General features: G+C 34.6%; 1 protein-coding gene across 5 annotated transcripts in view; it reads left to right on the forward strand.

Moving 5' to 3' along the window:
• Positions 1-19982, forward strand: part of SNX7 (sorting nexin 7) — a 99900-nt gene extending 79918 nt beyond the window's left edge. For 2 of the 5 annotated variants that reach the window (XM_057718526.1, XM_057718498.1), the window contains one exon: positions 19538-19982. In XM_057718526.1, coding sequence (XP_057574509.1) covers positions 19538-19615 — 78 coding nt within the window. In that variant the 3' untranslated portion in view covers positions 19616-19982. Of the gene's footprint in view, positions 1-4664; positions 4743-19358; positions 19505-19537 lie in introns of those variants that run through there. The other 3 variants (XM_057718504.1, XM_057718513.1, XM_057718520.1) reach the window with 3 other exon arrangements.
• The last annotated feature ends 4209 nt before the right edge of the window (positions 19983-24191 follow it).

Here is a 24191-nt window from a genome sequence, read left to right on the forward strand (position 1 = left end):
ATGCTGAATTCTTTTTCTGGAAGGTTGCCTATCTCCACTTCATTTAGTTGTTTTTCTGGGGTTTTATCTTGTCCCTTCATCTGGTACAAAGTCCTCTGCTTTTTCATTTTCTCTGTCTTTCTGTGGCTGTGGTTTTCAGTTCCACAGAACAAAATACTGCTGATACTGCTGTCTGCCCTCTTGTCCCCTTAGTTTCTTGTTTTGGAAGTATTTGAATTCTTTAAAGCACTTGATCATGCTTCCTAATGATTCTCCTATCTTATTTCCATTTCCTCTCCTTTTCTTGTATTTTAAAGGGTTTGCACAGTGAGGAAAGGACCAAAGGTTTGAATGAGCAGAAAACTAGCTCAGGACTTGTACCTTATATCCCTGCCTTCCCTACCATGCCTTTCATAGTTATTAAAAAAAATCAAAGAAAGAGCGTTACTTCAGTTTAGTTTATAGTTCAGTTGTTTTTTTGTGTTTTTTTTGTTTGTTTTTGTTTTTTTGTTCAAGAAAGAGCCTAGTCAACATTTTGCTTTTCAAATGATTACTTTTTTTGAACAACTGACAGTTTTAAATGAATTTTATACTGCCACTCTCTTCATGTAGCATATTCTGAAGAAACCTATTTGCAGGGCAGGAATAGAGACGCAGACATAGAGAACAGACAGGTGAACACAGAGAGGGAAGGGGAGGGTGGGATGAATTGGGAGATTAGGGCTGACATATATACACTACCCTGTGTAAAATAGATAGCTAGTGGGAACCTGCTAGCTGTATAGCACAGGGAGCTCAGCTTGGTACTTTCTAATGACCTAGATGGATGAGATAGGGGGTGCTGGTGGGAGGTCCAATATGGAGTGGATATACATATACTTATAGCTGGTTCACTTCGTTGTATAGCAGAAACTAACACAACATTGTAAAGCAATTATACTTCAATTTAAAAAAAAGAAGGTATATTTTAAACATACATCTTTAACCTTATCTCTGTCTGAATTAATGACTATACAAAATTGATACATTAAGAAAATTATTTTATACTTTGTAGTCTATAGTGCTTGCCAGCTTAAAGGTACTTTAAAATATTTTACATTTTGCAAGATTATCTAACTGATATTGATATTATAATTACTTGTGCCCCTGCTACCGCCAGACACTGTGCTGGGCCCTGAAGAGACAACAGTATGCAAGACAAACACAGTCCCTTTCTCATGTAGTTACAGTCAATGAGAGAAATAGGTAAAAACAAAATATGATTATAATAAAGTATAGTAAGTTCCAGGATAGAAAGACATTGCAGGGGCATCTAACCCTATTTAGAAAGAAAGAGGAAGATTCCTCAGAGGATGTGTTTAAGCTGAGACCTGAATGAATAATGAATGAAAGGTAGCCAGATAAAGATGTTAGAAAGAGAGTTCCAGGCAGAGAAAAGATGCACAAAAGCCTAGAAGTGAGAAAGAACATGTTCAAATTACTGAGGTTCTTTTTTGGAGGATAGTGGAGTGGAGGTAGTGTTTTTTGTTTGTTTTTTGGAGGTTTTTTTTTGTATTCAGTTCTTGTTTTAAAAATTTTAAATTAATTAATTTATGGCTATGTTGGGTCTTTGCTGCTGCGTGCGGGCTTTCTCTAGTTGCAGTGAGTGGGGGCTACTCTTCATTGCAGTGCACAGGCTTCTCATTGCGGTGACTTCTCTTGTTGCGGAGCATGGGCTCTAGGTGGGAGGGCTTCAGTAGTTGTGGCACTTGGGCTCAGTAGTTGTGACTTGAGGGCTCTAGAGCACAGGCTCAGTAGTTGTGGCACACAGGCTTAGTTGCTCTGCTACATGTGGGATCTTCCTGGACCAGGGATTGAACCCGTGTTCCCTGCATTGGCAGGTGGATTCCTAACCACTGCGCCACCAGGGATGTCCCAGAGGTAGTGTTGAGTTGAAAAATGAGCCTTGTAGAGGAGGAAAAAGTTTTCCTCAACACTCTTAGGATTCCTGGCTGGGTCTGAAGATGAAACTGACAACGATAAATCAACAGGAGAAACGCATACAAGTTGATTTCATGTAAGTTCCTTGTGGCACAGGAGCCTTCATATGGAAATCAAGACTAGAAGAAACAGATCTGAGTGTTTTTTGCTAGGTCTGAAGAGTGGGCTGTTGTGTAGAAATAGGATAAGTTAATGAGTATGAGATAAGTGCAATAAAACGGGGGAAATTTAGCACGGCCTTTTTGTTAGGAGTCTTCTCGATGCTCCTTTGTCTTTGGAGGTAAGGATGCTCCTTTCCTCTGGTATGAGGACGGCACTCTGATGTGAGGGTTTTTGTTTTTGTTTTTTTTTTAATAAATTTATTTATTTATTTAATTTATTTATTTGCTGCATTGGGTCTTCATTGCTGCACATGGGCTCTCTCTAGTTGCTGAGAGTGGGGGCTACTCTTCATTGTGGTGCGCAGGCTCCTCATTGTAGTGGCCTCTCTTGTTGTGGAGCATGGGCCCTAGGCATGTGGGCTTCAACAGTTGCGGCACATGGGCTCAGTAGTTGTGGCTCATGGGCTCTAGAGCACAGGCTCAATAGATGCGGCACACGGGCTTAGTTGCTCCGTGGCGTGTGGAATCTTCCCAGGGCAGGGCTTGAACCTGTGTCCCCTGCATTGGCAGGCGGATTTTTTACCACTGCGCCACCTAGGAAGTCCTGATGTGAGGGTTTTATGAGCTGCTTCAGGAGATAAAGGTTGGAAGAAGGTCAAAGCGACCTTTCTGTTTCTGCCATATTCTCAAACTGGTTCATCTTAATATGCCAACGTGTCATATTTTACATTAGTAAGTCCTGAATCCTATTAGGCTGAAGAGGCCCTTGTAAGCTTTGTCTTTTGTTTTTCATTCTGAGGGAAATGGGAAATGCCATTGAAAAGTTTTCAGCAGGGAAGAGACAATGTCTATTGGACTTGCCTTTTGGAAAGATCACGCTGGCTATATATGGGTCAGAGTGGAACAAAAGTAAACATACTGAGCCTAGTTAGAAAACATAGCAACAAAGACAGAGATGTGAACTGACATAGAGGTTTCATGGCAGTGGGCTAGAGATTAGTGGACAGATTCAAGTGATGTTCTTTTTAGCAGGTGGGATCAGAAAGATCATTTTCTACCTCTCCTATTTTTTTATTCTACATTAACAACCTTAAGTAAATTCAGGTGTCTAGAAGGAATTTCCTATAAATCTCAGATTTTGAAATGATTTAAAGTATTTCTGTTCAATAAAGCACATTTATACCCATAGGCTTTTTTTTTACCACTTAACTATTTAAATCCACAGAAATAACTTTATGTCTCCTTTACAATAGAACCTGTCCACATTGACATTATAGCAGTGTTATGACAATTAATTGAAATAATTATTAAGAAAATGCCTTGAAAATTAGAACATACAATATACTATAAGTGATTGGGATTATAAAATATAAATATATTAGGTTATAAAAATAATGTGACAAGTGCACCTACTATGTTTTCCTTTCAGTGATAAGGTCTGCAAAACTTTTCTGGTTTTTTTTTTTATTATTATTTTATTTTTCTAAGAGAAAATCTTCATAGAAATTCCATTGAACTCCAACTGAAATGTTTGGGTTTTGACTGTACTTCTCATATAAATACATATTTTTGTCATTCTCATAGATTGCACTCAGTTTATACAAAATACACTTTTCTTAGAAATAGTTAAATTAGCATCACTGTACCATATTGCAAATTTTGTTCTTCACAGCAGTTTATATCAGTATGTTTTTAACTCTTTCCTCCAAGTGAATTGTAGTTTTAAATGTTGCTAAAGTTATATCAAGTGTACTGTATCTTAGATGTATGAATTTAGAGGAATCATTGGTTTTCTTAATTGTAATTTCACAAGACTCTTGCAGTTCCAGTTATTTATTGTTTTTTTTTCCTCAGTGAATAGCTTTTAACTGATTCGGCACATCAGTCCAAGCATAATCGGGGAATTGGGGCCCTTATATAACCAAGGCTTCCTAATTAACACACAAGCTGTGTGGCCTGAAACAGCAACAGTCTACTGTTATCTGTTAACTTCAGAATATCTCAGATATACAAGGAAGTGAAATGTTGCAGAATCTTTCCAGTCCTTTTCAATTTAATCACATTATTATGGAAATACTTATTTTTTCATCAACATTTGCAAAAATAAATCCCCAAAGGGGTTTGTTCCTAATGTGATAGAAGAAATGGGGTATAAACATTTGCCTCTGGACTTTTATGAAGTGAAATGGTCACAACTTAAAATCTAAATATTAAAATGACAGAGGAAAATCAGGTTGTAAATATGAGGTATAGGTCTGTATCAGAAGCCAACTACTGTCATATTGAAATATTATACTTAGTTGTGTGAATTTACTTGGAGACAGTTGACACCAACTCTAAAACTGAATTGGTGAAATGAAGCTATTCCCAGTTTTTTTCTGTATGACCAATAACTAAGAATAAATTTGAGTCTTTTTCTTCAAAACAAGAATAACGAAGCAATAAAACCAAAAATCCGGTTGTGCATAGGTGAATAATTTCAAAGTGTATTGGTATCCAAATAACCAAAGAAAATTATTTCTTGCTAAAATGTGAAGGGATACTGAAATCATAAAATATGACATGCTGGATAAAGTGCGTGGACGTTTTCTAATTGTTCTTTAGTAGGTACAAAAGAGTATATTGATGATGCTGATGATGATTATGATGATGGTGAAGAGATGTGAAAGGAAGTAATCCTTGGTAGGTATTATAATCTGAAAGAATATGCTCTTTGAAAGTTTAATTTTAGTATCATAATCATGAAAAGATCACATAATGTTAATTTTTGCCAGGTAAAACTGTTTGTAGTTAAGTGAATATAATCCTTAAAGTAATATAATTTATTCCTTTGCACAGTTTATTTTTGAATTATTATTTAATGTATGGAAGTCTTTGTTTCATAGCCTCATTTTCTGGTTTTGCAGTTAATACATGCACACAAAAAACAAGCAAAAGCAACAACAAAAGCTAAGTACACAAATATAAATAGGAAAGAAAGAGCACCCATAACCTTATCTCCTAGAGAGAGGTACATTTAAATGCAATTATAGAAAAATAATTTGCTATATGCAAATCAAAATATTTTTAAAATTCTGTGTGTTCCAAATGTGTCAACATAAAAACATATGGTTGCTTATTTGTGTCATGATGATTACAGTGGATAGGTATTATTTTTCATTTGTTTAAACACTTTTCCATGTAATGATGTAATCTTCATATAGTACATCATGTTAATATACATTTGTTAATGAAGGTAACTACTAATGATTGAGCATTTATGTAGTAAATTTTTTGCTCATATATAATACTATTAAAAATAATTATGAACATTAGACTTAAAATCTTTCTTAATAAGAATTTCAAGAAATAACCAACCAGGTTAGAGGTAACTTCATTTCAAATGCTATCATTCTTATTTAAGAATGTCAGTTGCCTCATGTAAAATCATTCAAGATTCTATTAACATCAAAACCCTACGCTAAGTAGCATTCAAATTCAAACTTAAATCTTGCCCTTAGGGAGGAATAATAAGTATATGTATTTTTCACTTGATTGATACAGCTTTATAATGTATTACTTTTTTTTAATGGAAGAGTATTTAAATTAGGTTTTTTTTACTTGAATGGTAATGAACTGACTTAATAGAAGGGTTCTATCATTATTGCATAATAAAAATATAGATATATACATGGACATCTAGGAAGCAGAAAAGCAATTATAGTATAGGATGTTTTCTTTAAAATAAATGAAGAAAAAAAATCATTACAAGGGTTTACCATCTAGCCAACTCAATAATACAACTAATGCTTTCCTAAAATCCAAGTCCAGCTATATATGGACCATTTAAAAAGTAGAAAAGTTTAAAAAAATAGGTATTATAGCAGTTCTTCTGCAAAGTAAGTAATAGATAAACATTGAATGTCCTGGAAGTTCTTCAGGTATGGTTGTTTTTATTTAGAAATGTGTTCCGTGTTATGTTGGGGAATGGTAAATTCTAATGAAAGAGTTGTTTGTTTTAAATTCATTGGTTCACTACATACTTTGGAACATTTTAAAAATTCTTGTGAATATTTAAAACACTCTAGTCCAAGTTAACTCCCAAGCATTGTGACTTTATATTAATAATGATTATAAAACTGTCAGCTAAGCAAGATTCTGATCATTGCTTAGCATTGAGATTTCTGTCCAAAATTTCTTTCTTTTATTAAAAAATTGGGACTCAGATAAATTATGGACTTTCTGTTCATCTGCATGAATTTAGAAGAACAGTGAGAGGGAATAGCTGCCCTAGACCTAATTGCATCCGGCACAGAGGAGCTGTTATGTAATATGAGAGAAACCTGGGGAGAAAGTACCATTTTCAAAATGTGGGAAGTAAAAGGAAAGAAGGGGAGGAAACTGGCCATTCTCAGTTATATTCCCTAGAATTTAGTAAAGTGATTTGAAAAAATTACAGAAAAGTTAGTATAATTTCAACATCACAGACTCAAAAAGAATATGACATAAGAGGAATGAACAACTCTAAAAAATAAAAGGAGTGAAGCAGTTAAAGAATCATATGATTACACCTGTGGGCATGGACTATGAAAGACAAAAATGTAAAGAGAGAGAGACAGTTGGAGATGGATACAGAGAAACAGACAATGTCAGGGAGGGCACATTTCAGGAAGAAGTGAGGTTTTGGGGGAAAAAAATGGAATGACTTCCAAACAGTATCAAAGTCAAATGGAAGTAGGCGTGAGGAGCCTCCTTTGGAAACAAGAAAATTAGGAATTAATAAGCTCTAATAAAATTAGTAAAGTGACTCTAATGGAAATCATGTTGAGAAAACAGAGCTACTTCATTTCTATTTCACTCTTGTTTTCTCCATCAAGGAGAATGAAAATATAAGTTGCAAGATTTGGGCAAATGTAAATAAAAGGTAACTATAACTCAGTATATTTGAAAGATAATTAGCTATGCATTGCCACAAAAAGAGAAGGCTGGCATGTTCTTTTTCCAATGAGCAGTGCAAAAGCCTTTCCTTTACCAGCCCCAAAGCATTGCTTACAAAGGCTTGGTTGAAGCCTTTAATACTAAACTGACTTATATAGAGAATATCATCAGACTTCTGCTCACCCAGGAGAAATGCAGGCCACTTTTCTTTCCTAGGTGAATACTCAGATTAGCTCCAGAGAAGGTTTTGGGGAATACTGGAACAATGGCACCTGTTTCCAAAATAGTTAACTTCTGTAATTTCTGATACACACCATACACAATCACCTAATACATTCTCGACTCTTTGTAACGACCTTTCTTGTAGAAAGAAGGGTACAAGTGATTGATGCTTTACCCAGCTATAGTTGTTTAATATCATTTTGGTCCCAAGGAATGACCTGTAGTTTTTGAGTTTTCCTTTTAAATGTTGGGAGAAAAGCATTATAGTTGGTCTATGTTGAACCATTTATATTTTTATATTGATAGTCTCTTAGGATGAAATGCAGTAAACAGATACTTTCTTTAAGGTTAATGTGTGTCTCAACTCCCTTTCCAAATCATAAGAACAAAGAACTTGGCTAGAGCTGGAATAATTCAGAGTTATCTAGGACAGGGGTTTTAAAATCCATATCAAGGTACCTTCTTTTTACAGTTATGCCTCACAACATTTACTAAAGCTGGTACCCGACCTAATCCCTAGGACTTAGGAGACAGATCTCCTGTTGGTGCTAAAATAGCCCTTCAGAAAATAACATTCTATCTTTGGAACTATTTAAAGAATGTTTCAGAACTACATTATATGCCCTAGGGGATTCAGTAGATTTCCATTAATGGGTAGGATAGATTTCCTGGTGAATAAACATACCACCAGCTTGAGAGGCTGAGATGCTTAGATATTTACTCAACCTGACCATTTTTATGCCAGTTAAATTTTCCAATTCATTACATTCTTTTGTCCACATTATTTACTTTTTTCACTCACTGGGAGGCACTCACTAGAAGCCTGAATGTCTAGATGAGCGAATGCAGGCTACATTATACCACTTTTCTATGGACCATCCAATTCATTTAGGGATGGTCATCGTCATCAAAAGAAAAACACCAAGTTTTCATCTTCTTTATGCCATTAAATGACAATCCATTGAATACCTGGGAGCGTTTCCCTTTGTATTTTGTGTAAAGAGACCAACACTATTGATTATATAATGATTAATCGTGTCCTCTTTACCGTGTATGCTATGGAGATCATTTTTTTGGTGAGCAATCAGTTCCTATTTCAAATAGTATCTCAAGATACACAGTAATAATCATAAGAACAAGGGAAGCAGATGGAATAACCTTGTGTCATCTTAAGACTTTACAACTTTTTATTCTTATTGTCTGATGAGAAGCTTCATCGTTGATTATGGAAACAGAATCATCAATAAAACACTTGCTTGGACTGCTGCGAGGCTATGGTCCTCTATTATTGGTTGATTGGTTGGGGAGGGAGGCATCTATGGAGAATAGCTACCACAGAGGCTGCAAAGCTGCCTTCTCAGTTTAATAGATTGTCCTGGGAATCTTGGATGAGTGAAGAGGTGAAAATTATCAACTGAGCTGAGGGAACTCTACATTAATGACAATTCATAATTTTTTTTTAAATCAACTGCCAGACGAAGTCCCTGGGCATAGTTCTTTGGGTCTCTAATTGTTGTGTATTTGAGGACATACTTGATCACACAATCATTTGCTTCCATTGATTTTACTTTGGCTACCATTGGGTATGACAACTTCATAGCCAGGTGCCTTCCTTTTAGGTTATACTGTTTCACTTTATTGGAGAAGGATGACAGTGCATCACAGCACATTAAAGTTTCTAAGAAACTCCTTAGGAAAAAAATCTGTTCACCTTTGTTTAAGATTTATTTGTTCACAGAAGTCATTTATGGAATTAATGTCTGAAATAGCCTCTAGAAAATATTTAGGAAACTGATAAAAATGTAAGACTTTTGATGTTCATTGGAACCTTTATTGTAAAACCATCTGAAGAAGTTTAGGTAAGTATGAGCTCTTGACAGTAAATTTCAATTCCACTTGGCTTAAAACACTGCTCTGTTGTAGCCAACTACCTTTGCAACTTACATTTCAATAAATTGATACAGGTTTTCAGTGATACAAATGAATGCTCATCTGTCATAGCATATAAGGTAAATGTTATCCTCTGCATTGATGACAAGGTCCTGCTTTCATATTCCAAGCAGCAAAATCTACTTCTAACTAGTTCTACCCATCCCCGCCCCCTCACCCCCCCCCACACCAAGGAATCTTTATACTCAAGCCAAAATTACTTTGCAATAAGAGTCATGTTAGAAGACACTTTGACTTAAAAAAAAATTAGAACAAAATAATGATCTCCATTCTTCAGTAGCTATTCAAAATACTGAATTCAGTCCTGATGGTGTATTTGAGAGTAATATTGACAAAATAAGATGGAGTCAGAATAAGGTTATCATGATGATACTGGTCTGAGAAATGAATCTTCTTCGAAGTAATTGGAAAAGAGGGCAGTCATGGAAGGCAGTCATGGAAGCAGTACATGTTTTATTATTGCTTCCGAAAATATGTCTAGAACCAACTTTTGGAAACTGTATAATTTGAATTCACAAAAAAAGAATTATTTCCTATGCATTGAAATTCCTAAATTATATTAAATTGTATTGCAAAGAAATAAGTTCTCTGCCACTGGGAGTTTTTAAGCAGTTGTTGAATAATGTATATCAGCAATTCTGTCTATACTAGAATTTCTCAATGCATTTTATAGGAAATTAGTCTTTGTAATGTTGATAGGTGTTAATCTTCAAAGAAAAGATAGATCCTGTAGTCAAATAAGTTTGAATTAAACAGATGTATTTACCAAAGAAGTTCTCAGAGTCTTTTATGTGCTTATGTAGTTTATGAATCTGAAGAGATAATTTCTTTGACTAGGTCAGCATTTCTTCTTATAGGATTAGCCTGTCATGGAACACAATTTAGGAAACCTTGGGTAATTATGTTGATCTCTAAAGTAATGCTACTTAAAGTGTGAACTAATGCCCAATTCATAAATTGTTTATTACAGATTTATAACATGATAAATTCAGAAATTAAAAGTAATCAATTGAAACCTTCTATAGCAATTAGACATTGTCATGACATCAAGTAGGTGATTATTAGACTTCTTTTGTTGAATAAGGTATAGGCCAATTTGGGTATTGTCCAGCTTTTGTGGTGATTTCTTGAGGCATGAAGTGCAAACTAGTCAGCTCAGTCGGATCACTTAATGGTCCTTAGCAGATTGAAAGAAAAAGACGTGTTCTTCACCACAGAGAGAAGCGCTGCTCTAAAGTTCCTTCTGTTGCCTAAGAGTCTGTTCATCTCTTAACATAAGTAGTATCTTTTCTCATTTGAAAATTTATAATCTGATTAATATTCAAGTATTATAATGTGTATAAAGCACAGTAAATCATAGAATTCCATTTAAATGCACCAGAGTCTGATTTTTATTTACTTCTAAGGAAACCTTAAAAATCTAGTGTTTATCATTTTTAGAATTCTAAAGTATTATGTAAGTAACTATTTTGTTGTTTTATTAACTGATGATTTCTATTCTGAATTTCATATTCTAAAGCCATAGCTATAGCTCATGTTTCCACATAGCTGTGGATGTCTTTTATTATAGTTCATGTAAGTCTTAGAAGCTTTTGTTGTTTTGCAGGTTTCTGCTTTCTTTAAAACTTCTATTAAAAACATTTTCACCAGTCTCTTATATTCTGAGATATAGTTATTTCTCAATTATCCATACAAGTGAAGTTGAGCTTAGGTATAAAAGGACAGTTATGCCATAGCATAGACAGTCTGTGCCTCTTCCCGTCCTTTGGATTAGATAAGTTTTTCTGTAGTTAAGTTAATCAGATATTTGAATAGGTGATACATATTATAATGAAATAATTTCTAGAATTATCTAGATTCTGAATCAAGAACTTATCTCATTGTGCTTCATAAACAACAGACTATATACGATGGACCAAGATAACAGTTCCTGTAAAGAAAGGGAAGAAATGATTTAAAACACATATGCACACACTGCACGATGTAACAGCTTGAAAAAGGAAGGTAGATTTACTAATGAAAAACGTTAAACTTGGGTATCAGGATGCCTGCCGCTAAGTGTAAAGTCATCGTTTCTTCTCTGTACCCAGTTTTCTAATCTGTCAAAAAGTGGTCCTGATGGTCCTCCTCTTCCCCTGCTGCCTATCCACACACATTCCTCACAGGTCTTTAGGAGAATAAAATTAGAAAACATGTGTGAAATGATTTAAAATAATGTGGTTAAACATCATAGCTGTGCCTTGAAAATTTTCCAATGTGCTCTTCTTTTTAGTTTGTTGTATTTCCATGTATGATAAACAAACACAGATAAGCTTGGTGTTTGAAGTGTCTGGTACTAAACTGGACAAACTTTGTGTAATTGGTTTGTTATTAGTAAATAATGACAATGTGGCATAGAAAAGTATAAGTTGAAAAGATAGATATGAAAATTTTGGCTCTTGTATTAATTCTTTCTATAACTATTTCCAATGTATTAGATCCCCATTTTTTCCACATCTAAAAATGAGAGAAATGAAAATAGTTGTATCTAGGGCTCTTTCTATCTTTAACAGTTTTTGAATGAAAGATCTACATGCTAATACTACAAAATAATTTTTTAAATGGACCACAAGATGGCGTTTGTAGCTAATGAGTTTTTTGCGTTAACTCTGTTGCAGTCATTTAAGTATTTGCAGTATTTACAAGCGCAAACTTATTACTGATATTCTTGAGAAATACGTAAAAGTAATTTTAGAAAAAGTATGCAAATCTTGTTATTTTGAAGTTATTGATATTTCTCAAATTATAAATTGGCAGATTATTCTGAATTTAGACTTTTCCAAAAATGGTATTTAATGAGTAATTTTGAGCCATTGTAAAATAGAAGTTGCTTTCCTTTTGTAACATCTTCTCTAACTTCTTTCCAGATTGATTACATTTCAGAAAAATATTTAAATATGCAGCTAAAAACAGCCCATTGCCCTCATTTTAGGCATGGCCTAATGTAATTTATTTTGTGATGATATTGGCCTAGTATGGAGATGTTTACATATTTGAGCTTCAGTTGTTTCCTCAAATGCAGGTGATGCCATCCGTGCCCAAGATCATTTGAGATAGTATTAAAATACGTAAAGGACACTCAGTCATATTTCTCAGTTTTAGTTTATTAAGAGAGGCAGTTATTATGGCACTGTCTAAAAGGTACTTTTAGGTTAGTATGAAAACTAGAAGCACAACAACTTTTGACTTATGCAAATTTCTGGCTTAAAAAGGAGTACATGGTAAGGTTTGGCTTTTATTATATTTTGTAATAATAGGTATCATTGTTATTGTTTTAGGCAAATTTATGGTTTACTTTATTAGCAGAGATAGATCGATAATATTTTATTAATTTGACTTATGTGATAATTTGGATGAGACTAGGTTTTCTATTATGTTCCATGAACAGGGTGGTAGCATTACCTATGGAGATATCAGACTTTATGTTGGCATTATCACCTGGTGGCTAAGAACATGGGCTTTGGACAGGCATAACTTGTGACTTTAAGCTTAGAGACCTTGAAGACTTTTTGTTATTTCAGTGAACCTCAGCATCCATATCTATAAAGTGCTGAAAATAATAGTATATACATCAGTTTTATTTGGTAATAAAATATATATGTACATATGTATGTATGTATTTAGTGGAATAAAGATGAAAGAAAAGTCTTAGAAGCAAAATTTAATATTCCCAGTAAGTCACTAAAAATAAATGATTTTGAAGCTTTTATACTGTTAAATGCTAGCTTATCCCAGGAGTCTCAACTAGCTTATCCCTTAAGCCACTACTTATTTCACTTGAACCTGAAATTGCCAATATAGAAAATATGTTTCAAAGCTGCTGGATAGACAGATAAGTAAATAAATAAGTAAAATATATGTTAAGTTCTTAATTCAGTGCCTAGCACATAATAAGATTTGAATAAATGTCGACTATTGGTAGTAATAGTAGCAGTAGTAGTAATTGAAAATATTTCTCATGTATTTCTGAATCTTATCTCTGGAAATTATTTATAGTGACAATTACCTTATGAATATCAAATACTAAGGGGAGAGGTAAAATTTTGTGTTTGATGCCTTTTAATGCCGTGTCAAGCCAAATACACCAAGGCATATTTACAAATTGCATGTGATCTCATTTGCCAACTTTTTTTTTTTAATTTTTAAAATTTTTATTTAAGTATAGTTGATTTACAATGCTGTGTTAGTTTCAGGTGTACAGCAAAGTGACTCAGTTATACATACATATGTATCTATTTTCTTCAGCTTCTTTTCCCTTATAGCTTATTACAAAATCTTGAGTATAATTCCCTGTGCTATACAGTAGGTCCTTGCTGGTTATCTATTTTATATATTGTAATGTGTATATGTTATTCCCAAACTCGTAATTTATCTGCCCCCTCACCACTTTCCCCTTTGCTAACCATAAGTTGGTCTTCTGTGTCTGTGGGTCTATTTCTGTTTTGTATATAAGTTTATTTGTATCTTTTCTTTTTTTTAGATTCTACATATAAGTGATATCATATGATATTTATCTTTGTCTGCTTACTTCACTTTGTATGATAATCTCTAGGTCCATCCATGTTGTTGCATATGGCATTATTTCATTCTTTTTTATGGCTGAGTAATATTCCATTGTGTATATATACCACATCTTCTTTATTTTGTATGTCAGTGGACACTTAGTTTGCTTCCATGTTTTAGCTTTTGTAAATAGTGCTGCAGTGAACATTGGGGTGCATGTATCTTTTTGAACTATGACTTTCTCTGGTTATATGCTCAGGAATGGGATTGCAGGATCACATGGTAGCTCTATTTTTAGTTTTTTAAGAAACTTCCATACTGTTCTCCATCGTGGCTGTACCAATTTACACTCCCACCAACAGTGTAGGATTCCCTTTTCTTCACACTCTCTCCAGCATTTATTATTTGTAGACTTTTTGATGATGGCCTTTCTGACTGGTGTGAGGTGGTAGGTAACTCACTGTAGTTTTGATTTGCATTTCTCTAATAATTAGCAATGTTGAGCATCTTTTCATGTGCCTTTTGGCCATCTGTATATCTTCTTTGGAGAAATGTCTATTTAGACCTTCTGCCCCTTTTTTGATTGGGTTGTTTTTTGATATTGAGCTGTATGAGCTCTTTGTATATTTGGGAGATTAATCCTTTGTCAGTTGCATCATTTGCAAATATTTTCTCCCATCTGAAGGTTGTCTTTTCGTTTTATCTGTAGTTTCCTTTGCTGTGCAAAAGTTTTAGGTTGCATTTGTTTTTTTTTTGTGTTGGCCACTTTAGGTTCTAGGATGAAAGTTAGTGGACACACATAGTCCAAGCCCCCTATTGTATGACTGGGTGAATTGGCCCAGAGAAATGAAAAGATTTGCCTGAAGTCAGACTGTGGGACAGAACCTCTTCATAACCCACCACCTTGAGAAAATATTGATTCTTAAATGTGGAAGCTTTCAGTGGAAGTTACATTATATCTACAGAAATACCATTTTTGTTGTAATTCATTCTTTAGAAAACTGGATCACATCTGCTTGTGGGATCACTACCTACTTATGAGAACTAAAGAGACATTTACCTTTTCTAATGGCAAAATGTCATCACTATTTTACTGGGGAAGTAAGAAATTTACTTTTAAGACTAGTTTTGGAATTAAAACTTATTTTCTAAATATTCTGTCTGTGTATTTGAGAAGTTTTTAAGCATGTGTGTTAGAACAAAAGGTCTTTTGTTTACCTGCCAGGTCTGTTTGCCCTAGTTCTGACTGACTTTTCTAACTGTACAGCCTCTTTCCCAGTTCTGCCCTTCATAGAGAAGGTACTTTGGTCTTTGTCTACAAACTGGAGCCATCTGGGAAAAAATGTGCACTGGGTTCTCAGTTAATGAGGATTTGTGACCAACTTGCTTTCTGGTCACCCAACATCTTGCCAATAAATATGTTCAACATATTTGAGTTTGTCAAAGTATTGTTGTATCAAATAAAATAATGAGTAGGGAAAATTATGACACATTATTCAACTAAAAGCAGAATTGTTGTTGATTCTCTTATGACAGTATAAGAATCGAAAACTAGAATGAGTTGATGGGTATAGTTAAAGTCAGGCCAACCGTGACACTGGGTATTTTTGGTTGTTACTCTAATTTTGATAGATATTAGCTCTCTTTACTAATTATGATTTAAAAGTGGGGAAAGTCAATTCCTTGATAGAAACAATGAGAAGCCAAATAACAGAAATACCTTTTTAAAATATATAACTTGCAATTGTAAGGAAGTCTCACACTAGACTCTGAGATTTTTTTTGTTGTCATTGTAATGATTTTTTAAAAATAAATTTATTTATTTATTTATTGGCTGCATTGGGTTTTCGTTGCTGTGCACAGGCCTTCTCTAGTTGCTGAGGGCAGGGGCTACTCTTTGTTGCAGTGCGCAGGTTTCTCATTGTGGTGGCTTCTCTTGCTGCGGACCATGGGCTCTAGAGCACAGGCTCAGTAGTTGTGGTGCATGGGCCTAGTTGCTCTGCAGCATGTGGGATCTTCCCGGACCAGGGCTCGAACCCATGTCCCCTGCATTGGCAGGCAGCTTCTTAACCACTGCACCACCAGGGAATCCTTGATGATTCTTCATATCCTCCAATTATCATAGTCCTGGACACAGTGAATACTGAACTAAACTATTTATGTGGTATAAACAATCCATTGCTTGAGTTTTTACTTAGTTTTTCATACTCAGATAAACCACGAAAAGCAAGAAAGGGTAAAAAGATTTAAGGAACTGTAGAGATTATCTTTCATTATTTTAAAATAGATTTATATACATTAACTGGGTAAATGTGCAACATATCAAGTAACAGGTTAATATTAAACATTGGCAGGAGGGGGCAGTTAACATATTTAATTAGTAAAAAAATCTGCTATCAAAATTTCGAAAGAAGATTGGTAGCATCAGGAGCTGCCAGTTCAGGGCACGTCCTCAGCTTTGTAGACCCAGGAACCTGATGGTCAGCAATCTAAGTGGGGATCAGACTTTTATGGCAAAACTTAACATTAACAAATTTAGAGATCAATAGAAGCCAGGATGTCAGTTCATTAACATTCAGATTGAAAAATGTAGTGTTTATGATGAGCAGCGTATTTGCATCTATAGTTCAGTACATTTCTTCTCTATAGTCTCTGCATTTACTGAGCACTTACTATATGCCTGGTATGTATTAACTCAGTCATCTTCAAAGGGTATATATACTCTTGGAAATATGTAAAAATTTCCAAGAGATATGTAAGGAATCAATTTCTACATACTCAGCCTGCATACATACTCTTTCCTAGAAGCTGATCCCCCTGTAATTACACATTTATTTTTACCCACCTCCCCTCCAAAATGGTCCTTCTTCCACTGTGTAAAAGAAAGGTCTCTCATCTTGATGGGCCAGTGACTTCTTAAATGTACCCTGGTGTTCATTCAAGAGATTGGTTATTTTCCATTTGCCGATGAGTGGCTATATCTTTTATCAGATTTGTAATATCACAAACACTTAACTGTTTGATCCTCAGCTTTCTTACCTACAAAATAAGATTCATAATAGTCACTGTGAGGTTTAAAGAAGGTAATATGCAATGAAACAACCATTATAATGCCTGACCAAGTGTTCATATAGTTATTCAGCTGTTGTCATGACACCTCCCTTGTTTTTCTGTGCTAGTGTCCTATAATCTGTATTTCAAAATACATAAATTGTTTTTCTGCCTTTCATATGGTGGATGGTAAGGAGATAGGCAGCTAATTTGCTTCTTTTACCAGGTTTCACTGTCATTTTTAGGATTTACTTTAGAAATGAAAATGTTAATTTACAACACTAATCAGCATGGAGGGCTGATCTTCCTTAGACATTTATTAAACTGGGAGAGTTGAAGAATATGACAATGAAAGAAGTTTCTTCACATTAGGATTAATACCATCTTTGGTGCAGTTTGGATTCCTTATTTGACAGGAATTCTAAATAGAGCAGACTGCTCAGATTTTCATTTTGAGTTTTACCTTGAGTATGTTTAGAAGTTTATTTAAATGATAGTTTGGCAGAGTTATCAAAAAGATATGATATCTCCTGAAAGCAATAATTGCTTTGGGCTGCCCTGCAGTGTTACCAGATATTATATTATGTATGGATTTGCAGAAGAGGCCAGAAATGAGGTTCACAAGGGAAACAGGGCTCTTTCTAAAAGTGAACTACGGTTCTCTATCAGCCCTTCAATCCCAGTTCATAATTTCCTTTGTTTTGTGAACATTGTGGATAGATTTTTAAACATTATATGTATTTAGATATTTTTGTGTTTCCTTCTTTTTAATACTCAAAATTTGGTGAAGGAGATGTTTGAGTATCTATAAAGCTGAACTAATTTTTTTTCTTGGCATAGAAAAGTAATAAAATAATAAGAGCTAATATTTAATGCATTTCTGCATATGATGTTAACTGTAGGTTTTTTATAGATATTCTTTCTCAGGTTGTGGAAATTCCCATCTGTTCCTAATTTGCTGAGAATTTTTTAAAAATAAGAAATGGACATTGTAATTTGACAAATATCTTTCCATATCTATTGAGATATTACATTTAATACAGTCAGTTACATTGATATTTGAACATTAAACCAATCTTACACTCCTGAGATAAACTCCATTTGGTCATGATGTATAATTCTTTCTATGGATTGCTGGATTAGATTTGCTAAATTTTGTTTATGCAGACTTTTGCATCTGTGTTTATGAGGGATAGTGGTCTGTAGTTATCTTCTCTTGTAATGTCTTTAGAAAGTTGGAAAGCATTCCTTTCTCTTCAGTTCTCTGGAAGAGTTTGTGTAGAATTAATATGATTCTTCCTTAAATTTTTGATAGAATTCACCAGTGAAGCCATTTGGGCCTGAAGTGTTCTTTGTGGAAAGATGTTTAACAATAAATTCAAATTCATTTGAATTATCTATTTTTTCTAGTATGAGTTTTGGTACTTTGTGTCTTTTCATTGGTTTCATTTAAGTTCTCCAATGTATAGGTATAAAGTTTTCAATAATATTTTCTTTTTTTCCTCAGTAGAATTTGAAGTGATGTTACTTCTCTCATTCCTAACAGTTGGTATTTTGTGTCATCTCTCTTCTTTTATGAACAGTCTGGCTAAAAGTTTATCAATTTTATTTATCTTCTCAAAGATCCAATGTTTTGTTTCATTGTTTTTCTCTTGCATTGATTCACACTTCTATCTTTTTTGATTTTTTTTTCTTCTGCTTACTTTGGGTATAATTTGTTCTTATTTGGTTTTTAAGATGGCAACTGAAGTCATTTAAAACCTTTCTTTTTTTCTAATGTAGGCGTTTAGTGGTATAAATTTCTCTTTATGTACTCTTTTAGTGGCATTCCAAAATTTTTTATATGTTGTGTTTTCATTTTCATTCAGTTTAAAATAAAGTACTTTCTAGATTACCTTTTGATGTCTTCTTTGACACAAGGGGTTATTTATAAGTGTCCTGTTTAGATTTCAAGTATTTGGAGATTTTTTAAACATCTTTCAACTGCTGATTTCTAGTTAATGTCATCATGTTCAGAGAACAAACCTCATATGACTTGATTCTTTTTAAATTTATTGAGATTTCTTTTATAACCTGGAATGTGGTGTGTTTTGGTAAATATTTTATGTGCACATGGAAAAAAATATGTATTCTCTTTTGTTCTATAGCTATCAATTAGGTCACCTTGATTCATTTCCTGGGCTCATTAATGACGACCTCACCAACTAGTCCTCACAGACCTTCATAATATAATAGTTGCTAATTTTCCGAATTCTTACTTTGAGCCAGGCATTCTGCATAGGGATTTATACAGAGTATGTAAATTTAATTTTCACAGTTGTTTTAGTGGTAAGTATTGTCATTAACCTAATTTATAGCTGAAGAAACCATGGTAGAGATTAACCAACTTGCACAAACTCACACTTGGCATAGTAGGATTCAAATCTGATTAAGCCGTGTTTGTATCACCACTCCTCTGTCTAGATGCTTAATGCCTGCCTCCTCAGATCCAAATGGTCCATCTTTTTCTCTATAGTTTAGATCTGTTTCCTTCCCTGACAGTAGGGGAATAGTGGATTATTTCAGCAAACTAATCCATGCTAATTTTTGACCTTTTTGTGTTTTCCTTTTATTTAGGAATGGTTTCCCTCATTAAGAATTAAAACACGTAGAAAATGACACGAATCCTGGCAAGCCAGTGGGAGAGAGGAGTAGGGCAGATTGCTATAGGAACAGATATGTAAGGATTTATTAATTCTTCTAACAGTAAAAGTGAACTACTGTTGATCTCCTCGTGTTGTGTTCCGATTATTTAGTGCCTTGCTACGTGGGAATCCTTCCTTACATCACAGACAGATCTCCACTTGGAAGAAGACTCTGAAGATAAACTGTAATCACATTGAAGACTTCTGTGTGATCTTTGGGAGATAACCAAAGTTAACCAAAGTTATTCTTTCTGGATGGGCTGGGTCCTTTCTGAAGTGGATGAAAAGTGTTTCACACTATCTGGAAAACCAACAACTTAAAACTCAGGTATTCCAGATCATTGATATGAATTTGGATATACATACATATATACACACACACACACACACACACACACACACACACACACGTATATATATACATATAAATATTTAGCTTAGTTTTAACGATGTTCTTAAATTTGTATGCTAATAATTATACATAAAAAAGGTTTTTTTAAAATATTTGTCTGTGGAACATGTCATTTTAAATATATTGTAAAGACTCAGTTTTAATAAAAAGTTTAATATGAAATGACTGACTATTGTGTATTCCTTTTCTTCTAGTAGCTCAAGCCTCTGAAGCAGACTCCACTATGAATCCAGTGTAATTATCTTAACTAAAAGAAGAGATACACAAACACATGTAAATATAAAACTAAATGTTTTTCTTAAATACTGGCATGTGCAATTTTTACACCATCCATAGTAAAAAATCTGGCTTTATTTTTTGATGTTTGGCTGCTGACAGCTTTTAAGCCTCACCTCCTTTTTCCTCTCCTCCTCCATGTCTGGCCAAGCGGCTTAGAGAGCCAAAAGACTGCTGCCACTTTCAGCCCTCACGGGAAGTTCAAACCACATAACCTCCCCCCTGCATGCAGGGACTCACCCTCTAACCACCATAAAAACCCCAAGCCAGTCTCCTTTCCCAGGTCTTAAGACATTTTCAAACTGCCTGAGAGGCCAGCCCTGCTCTCCCCAGGGAGCCTCATCATGTGAGTGATAAACCTTTTCATACCCTGTTGGTGTGTTCATGGCATCACCAGTCTTTCCATGTGAAACAAATTTTAGGTGAGAGTGCTTCCTGTTTATCAGGATGGCCCCAGCCCTATTGTTTTGCAAGCCGTTTGACCACTCCAAACTTCATTTCCCCATCTGAAGATAATAATCTTGAACTTAAATGCAGATAATAAATGGAGACAGTAATCTCCAACTCACAGGTTGTTAACTGACACAGAAACTTAGAACACCTGCCAGAGGGAAGTGGAGGTGGGGGAATTAGGTGAAGGTGATCAAAAGGTATAAACTTCCAGTGATAAATAAGGCTTGAGGATGTAATGTACAACCTGATGACAATACTTAATTGGTATGTAGGTTTTTGTGTGAACATATGTTTTCATTTCTCTTGGGCCTATACCTAAGAGTGGAATTGAGGGGTCATAGCACAACTGTATTGACCATTTAAAGAGCTGCCAGACGGTTTTCCAGAGTGGCTTGAACCATTTTACATTCCTACCAGCAATTCTAACTTCTTCACATCCTCACCAGTGCTTGTTATTTTTTAAATTAAATTAAACTAAATTAAATTAAATTTTTATTTTATTTTATGTTATGTTATTTTATTATAGCCATTCTAGTGGGTGAAGTGGTGTCTTGCTTGTTGCATCTTTTGTTGTGTGCATGTTGACCATTTGTGTATATCCTCTGGAGAAATGTCTGTTCAGATCCTTTGCCCATTTTTAATTATGGAGTTGTAGAAGTTATTTATGTGTTCTAGATACAAATCCCTTATCAGATTATGATTTGCAAATATTTCTTTTTACTTTCTTGAGAATGCACTTTGAAGCACAGACGTTTTAAATTTTGGTGTCCCCTGTGTTGGCAGGCAGATTCTTAACCACTGTGCCACCAGGGAAGCCCCATAAAAAAAGATTTTTAACAACAAAATAACTCGTTTGATTTTTATTTAAAGGAAAGATCTACCCTAAAGTTTATAGGTACTTTTCATTCCACATGTGCCTTCTTTCAATCACTGCTTCCCAAAAAACAGATTTCCTGCTGTTCAGTTACTTTTCCCCCAAGCAAACAGCCTTCACTAAAAAGACAAGGATTTCAAGTGGGACAGGCCAGTAGCTGTTATATGGAATTGGTGATAGACTTGGCACATTTTGAAAATGGTTTAAGTCCATCTTGTACAATTCCTTCTAACCAGGTAATACTGTTTCTTTCTTTCTAAGGATTCCACTCCCTTCTTTCATTCCATTTACCTGGAGGGAAATTTAAAATCTTTTTCCCTTAACTGGCTATTCAAAGCAGAAAAGTTAATGATGAATTTCTCTGTTGTTTTGACCAGAAGTCCTAGGAAGAAAGAAACTTACTACCTGTGTTGTACTTGGGTGACAGTCCTTGTCATAGAGGTTGACTCATGGGAATTTTAGTCAGTGGGCTCAGGTTTAAGATATGATTTGGGGATGTTACTTAACTTGTCTCGTTCACAGTTGGTACTTTCTCTTTTTTTATTATTAGCAGTGGATTGTCTAGAAAAACATTATTTGCTCCTTTTTAAGAGAACTACAAGCACACACAGACACACATTTTAAGTAGGAAATTATCACTGGACATATGTATAATCCCAAGAAGATAGAAATAAAAGTGTCTTTTCCCCTTTCTTATGCCTCATCCCAAGACTATTACCTTGAAGATAATTTTATATTACTCTGGAAACTCAGCATTCTATTCATGCTGTTGACCATTTATTTCATAATCAATTTCTTTGTGTTTGCTTTAAACAGGTTTATATTTTTTTTCAAAACTCAGTTGAATCTATGCCTTGATCAAACCCTATTATTGATTGATATTTTTTATTGTCTTTGGCCCAGTTTCCCCATCTCTCTTTTTCTGATATTGTTTCAGAATTCTTATTCCACCTGACAAAAGAAACTACTTTTGAAAAATGGGAAAGGATAGGCTTATATAACCAAAAAGAAAAAGGGTACTTTTGGATATAACTGGTTCTGAACAGGTGTATTCTCCTTCTGTCTTTATTTCCTGCTTTGCCTGAATAGGTTGACCTCACTTCCACCTAGTCCTGCCTTTACGTGAGGCTCATTCTGTGGTTCTCAAATGGGGGCCGTTTGACAGAGTCGAGATATTTTTTGAAACTACATTATGGGAGGAGGTACTACTGGCATCTAGTTGACAGAGGTCAGGGATGCTGCTAAACATCTTACAATAAACAGGACAGCTCCCCACAACAAAGAACTATCTAACCCAAAATGCCAAGATTGCTGAAGTTGAGAAATCCTGGACTAGTTTAATGTCTTCTAGTAACTCCTGGCTCACAAGTTCCCAGCTTTGCTTCCCTTCCAGTTTCAATTCAGTTGAAAATCCCCAGGAAAGTGGCTTGGGGTACAGCCAGCTCCTCCCTCTTCCTCACATCCCTGCCCCAGGCCAGTCTTTAAGGCCAGGAGTGAGGGTGCTGTTATCAATACATCCTAAGTCAGGTTCTTAGTTTTATACAAATTATAGCAGGCAGGGAGGTTATGACCAAAAGAAGATGGGAGCTTTCATTCAGACCCCATGTTAGGTGTTCATCCTCCAAAAGAAGAGGGCTGCTTTATGCAAAAGAAAGAAGAGGTTGGGGTAAAACAAAGTAATTATATCCACACTATAATTTTAAAATGAGCATACATTTTTATTTATTTAGATTGTGTAAGTTCTATACACATATAATTAACAATATTCTGTTCTTATGCCTAAAATTCTTCAACAAGAAAGGACTAATGTAAAAATAGTTCTTCAAGGAACATGGATTAGAGATTACATGTATAAATAAACCATTAGTCCAGCACATAAAATTATATAAGTCAATCATAATTTTATTGCCTAAGAAATAGCACAAGACTGTGAAATTAGAGTTGTTAGTGCACTCATCTGTACTGAAAATACCTTTATATTAGATTTGATTGATCCCAGTGTATAAAATATATTCATATATTGAAGTACTACATTGAGATCCCATCAAAGCACACTGATGTGAAGGATATATTGAATGACAAAGCTGTGATTCTTTCTTTTACAAATATGTTCAACCAACTGTATGATTATTGTAACATGAATGGAGTAATGAGGGACTGCTTCACCCAATTTCATCAAAGATCAAGCTCCGTATTCTCACTGTTTCATGAAGATTTGAAAGTTAAGGATAATGCAATTGGTCTATTATGTGGAGATTTCCAGGTCTCTCAAGCCATATTAACATGTGAAAACTGGCATTTATACATCTTTAATTTAAATTGAAGTGACTATGCCCATAATTGATCTTGTAATTAATCAGTCTGTTCCTGGACTCCTCTACCATGTTATATTCTGGCCCCCTTTAGCAGTGCACCTCTTAATTCTGGCACCTGTGGCAAAGAATGTTCATTTGAAAAACAGCTGTTTTTTCCATAACATCTCAAGTGAAACTTTCACATACATACAGTACCGAAAAAAGCATTCACAGTTAAAGAAGTAGAATTAAGCCCATTTGTTTCCCTCTCCACAGGTATTTTCCAAAGGATTTAATTTGCTGTTTTCTTTTATGTTTCTTTGTTTTTAAATAGGAGTAGTCCTTTTTTTTCTTCTGAGAATGAAAGGAACAAATCATGAAATTCATACAACTGCAGAATGACTAGAGCCACCTGGTAGGCAAGGTATGACTTCCAAATTTTCTGTCCACACAACC

Source organism: Hippopotamus amphibius, chromosome 1, assembly GCF_030028045.1.
Source record: "Hippopotamus amphibius kiboko isolate mHipAmp2 chromosome 1, mHipAmp2.hap2, whole genome shotgun sequence".
NCBI lineage: Eukaryota > Metazoa > Chordata > Mammalia > Artiodactyla > Hippopotamidae > Hippopotamus > Hippopotamus amphibius.